Below are 3522 nucleotides of genomic sequence, written 5' to 3'. Positions count from 1 at the left end.
GTTGCATTTTGGTTCTATCTTTTGTGGGTTTTACATATGCTCTGTCAATCAACTGGTGGGTCTTGAATGGTTTAAGCAGTGGGCACATTTTGTACTGTAGAATCAAACTTATTTTCCACCATAATTTCCAAATAGTTCCTCAAAATCCTAAAATGCAATTTCCATTTTTCTACCACTGACATTAGTCACAATAACAGTGGGTTAATTAAACCTGCCTTTAGCGCAGTGCTTCTCAATTATTTTCTGTTACGGCCCCCCTAGCAAGAAGAAAACTATTCGATCCCCCCCCTCCCCACCGTGACTATCCTAACTTGTCTTGTAAGTCGTAAAATGTTGCACTGTCGCAAACGTCACAGAAGTAACAATGAGAGCGCCACTGCCCCCTGCTGGGAAAATGCGCAATTACACTTTATTCTAGTACTGCCAAAAAAAAAGCCTGTTCCCCAGGGTCACACGCGCCCCCCCAGGTATAGCACCGCGCCCCCCAAGGGAGGCGCGCCCCACTATTTGAGAAGCACTGCTTCAGCGGAAGAGCATTTAATTGGTCTGCTTCACCTACCTTCGAGCTAGATTTGCTAATTAGTGCAGATCTTAACATACCATGCCCATACCAAGTTACTCAAGAACTCAGGTGTCTCCCATTTACCCGAAAAAAAAAAAAACTGCAGGCTACTACTGTTGAGCTACTTAGGAAGACTGTACGAGGGAAAAAAAACAACCTGGCTTAAAAATGACATTTGTAATCATTTGTCTCAATTGCGTGAAACTGTACAACTTCCCCAGCGCACAACTTCTCTAATGGCATTTCAAATTGTCCAAAAGCACTTTAATATTTGTCTTGAACAGTTTATGTACAACTTAATACCACAGGTCAGTACTTTGCAAGGTTAAACTGAATGTGATTCAAACATGGGTTGTAGTATTCACAGCAAACTTTAAAAATTACACATCACCTGTGCTATTTAAGCAGTGAAGAAACAGCTCACGTAACTATAACCAATATACAAAATTTTTATTACAAAACAAAAAAAAAAAATCAGTTCTACACAAAGGTTTTAACATTAAAATGCTGCTTTTTTTTTTAAGTCAAACTATAAGTCTGAATAAAATGACAGTGAACAAACAGCACCACTAAACAATCCTAAGCAGTGCTTTGAGAAGCAAACTATTTCTTTAAAACCTTGCTGTCCAGTGGCCACCGAGCTGGGCAAGTCTATTAGTGTGGTACAATAAACCTGAATTTGGCCCTTTTAATATAGTAACAAGGATCTAAAGAAATAATTATGGGGACTAATTGAAGAGGGGTCTAAATCCCTGAATTTGACAAGGAATAATAACAGGTCTGATCACTCAAAGGTGATCAACAGGGACAGCAGGCTATACGGTTTGAACACCCACACAAAAAAACTTAGCTTAATGCATTGCAAACATCATATGCATAACCACTTGCTTAATCATCTTCATCGTCATCATCATCTTCGTCATCTTCCTCTTCATCATCATCATCGTCATCATCGTCAACTGGTTGGGCTTTTTTGGGCCTACCTGGGCCACTCTTCTTGCCAGCGTCAGTTTTCCCTGAGCCGCCTGTTGCTCTGTAAGCAGCAACATCCTGGAAATGATATGTTTAAGTGATATGTTAAGTTTAGGTGGTACATTGTTCAAAAGTGGTCAATTAAATGCCACACCTTCTCATATTTCTCCTTCAATTTAGCAGCTTTAGCCTCATATGGAGCCTTGTCTTTAGCATTCTGTGTGGACCACAGCTCTCCAAGCTTCTTGGCAATGTCACCAATTGAGATGCCAGGGTTCTCCCCCTTGATCCTGGGTCGGTGGTCCGAGCAGAAGACGAAGAAGGCAGATCTAGAAAAAAAATAACATTAATACCAAAATGGGTTACTTTATTTTTTATTTTTAACTTACGGAGGCCTTTTGGGGGCATTAGGGTCCTTCTTCTTCTTTCCTTTTTTCGCACCTTTCGGGGGGACATAACCTTTCATCTCTCTGTCATACCGGACCTTGTCATTCTTAGCCAGCTCTTCAAACTTCTGCTTTTCCTTGCCAGACATGGTCTACACACACACACACAACACAATATGGAGTCATGGGCTGAACAAGTTTTATACATTTATTCTCTAGAGAACTAAACACTTCAGCAAACTAATATTAATGTTAAATGTAGGTTCCATGAGAAATTACAACCCAAATACCCAATCTAGCACTTTATTATGTGGTTAGCCGGCAGTGAATTACCTTCCACCTTTCAGAGCACTTCTTAGAAAACTCTGCAAATCCAACACTGGTTCCTGGGTGCTTCTTTTTATGCTCCTCACGGCAGGTCGCCACAAAGAAAGCATAGGATGAAGTTTTGCCTCTGGGCTTGTTTGGATCCTTTGCCATGGCTACTTTTTATCTAAAGACAATGGACAGTAGACGAACTTTGAGAAAAACAGTAAAATTTGACCGTAAAGAGAACGTTAAAAAACTATTAACTGAGTCTTAGCATAAAAAACGAACATTATGTGGGAGGGCGCTTTATGGTGAAATTAAGTCAATGAGTGACATGTTAATCGTATTTAACAATGTAGCCATACAAGTAAATAGGCCGCAAACTCTGAAAGATGCTTCATGGCCTTAATCGGCTTTCTGCGTCGAAGGGACAAAAAGACGCGACTCCATTTTGTATCTTCCCGCCTAAAGTTAACTACGCAAAAACTTAATAAAGTGCTTGAGGAACTCCTTACAGGCCTTCACACAACGTAATTCGGTTCGTTAAACGTTGAATATAAATATGGCGAGAAGCCGAACAGAAACAGGGTCCTTCGAGACAGTTACTTTCGAAAGTTGCACGCGCGGCCATCGTGCAAAGCTGTTAACCAAATGGCGTTTGAGCTGCAGTTGTTTACCATGAAGCAGACGGTCTGCGTAGTTCGCTTCTTACTAACAAATGTACTTGTGGAAAATAAAGTCTAAATCCTTATAAAAAATTTAACACTTAAAAAATAGTGACGGGCGGTTAAACATTTCTTTAACCGTTCGTTGGTACAAGATATCCATCGAAACAAAAACGGGAACATGGCGTACTTCTGATAACGGTTAACAAACGGCTTACATGAGCCAACACAAAATAATGGACATAAAAATGAAGAAAACCATGGCCACTTACCGGTTACCAGTTTAGACAATCTGTGGCGGACTAAAGACAGCACAAAGCGTTGAGGTTTTGTCACGGTCTGCGACGCCACACTAACTTGCCTTGAAGTACTTGGAGAACTCCTCCCCACCAGCCCGCGGATTGGTCAAATCTGATTGTTCCAATTTGAAACCAGAGGACGAGAAAGAAAGGTGATCTTTGATTGGTCACAATACTAAGAGCGAAAACATCATGTGCATATGTCTCATCTGAATAGTGATTGGTCAGTTGCGGGTTTTAAACACATGGCGCGAAAGACTCTTTGTTCAAACAAAACAAAAACCCACAATGGTAGTGTGGGCCTGGGGCTTCCAACTTCAGTTGTTACT

The 3522-nt window shown here is 40.8% G+C and overlaps 1 protein-coding gene across 1 annotated transcript; it reads right to left on the bottom strand.

The window, feature by feature from the left end:
• Positions 1-804: 804 nt before the first annotated feature.
• On the bottom strand, positions 805-3305 carry LOC133150997 (high mobility group protein B2-like). Its single transcript, XM_061273693.1, has 5 exons — positions 3167-3305; positions 2254-2413; positions 1924-2072; positions 1689-1863; positions 805-1612 (listed from the first exon to the last, which is right to left on the bottom strand). The coding sequence occupies exons 2-5, from the start codon at positions 2398-2400 to the stop codon at positions 1451-1453; spliced, it is 633 nt and encodes a 210-aa protein (XP_061129677.1). The 5' UTR covers positions 2401-2413; positions 3167-3305; the 3' UTR covers positions 805-1450.
• Positions 3306-3522: the final 217 nt, after the last annotated feature.

The sequence above is a fragment of the Syngnathus typhle genome, linkage group LG3 (genome assembly GCF_033458585.1).
Source record: "Syngnathus typhle isolate RoL2023-S1 ecotype Sweden linkage group LG3, RoL_Styp_1.0, whole genome shotgun sequence".
NCBI lineage: Eukaryota > Metazoa > Chordata > Actinopteri > Syngnathiformes > Syngnathidae > Syngnathus > Syngnathus typhle.
Note: the sequence above shows the minus strand (reverse complement) of the source record. Positions and strands in the feature narration are given on the sequence as shown.

Bases quoted from the DNA above. Each gene is read 5' to 3' on its own strand.
- LOC133150997 (XM_061273693.1), bottom strand. From the start codon at position 2,400: ATGGCAAAGGATCCAAACAAGCCCAGAGGCAAAACTTCATCCTATGCT. The intron at 2,073-2,253 runs GTAATTCACTGC...GTGTGTGTGTAG, and splicing joins AGTGCTCTGAAAGGTGGAAG to ACCATGTCTGGCAAGGAAAA. The intron at 1,613-1,688 runs GTGTGGCATTTA...TATCATTTCCAG, and splicing joins TGAAGGAGAAATATGAGAAG to GATGTTGCTGCTTACAGAGC.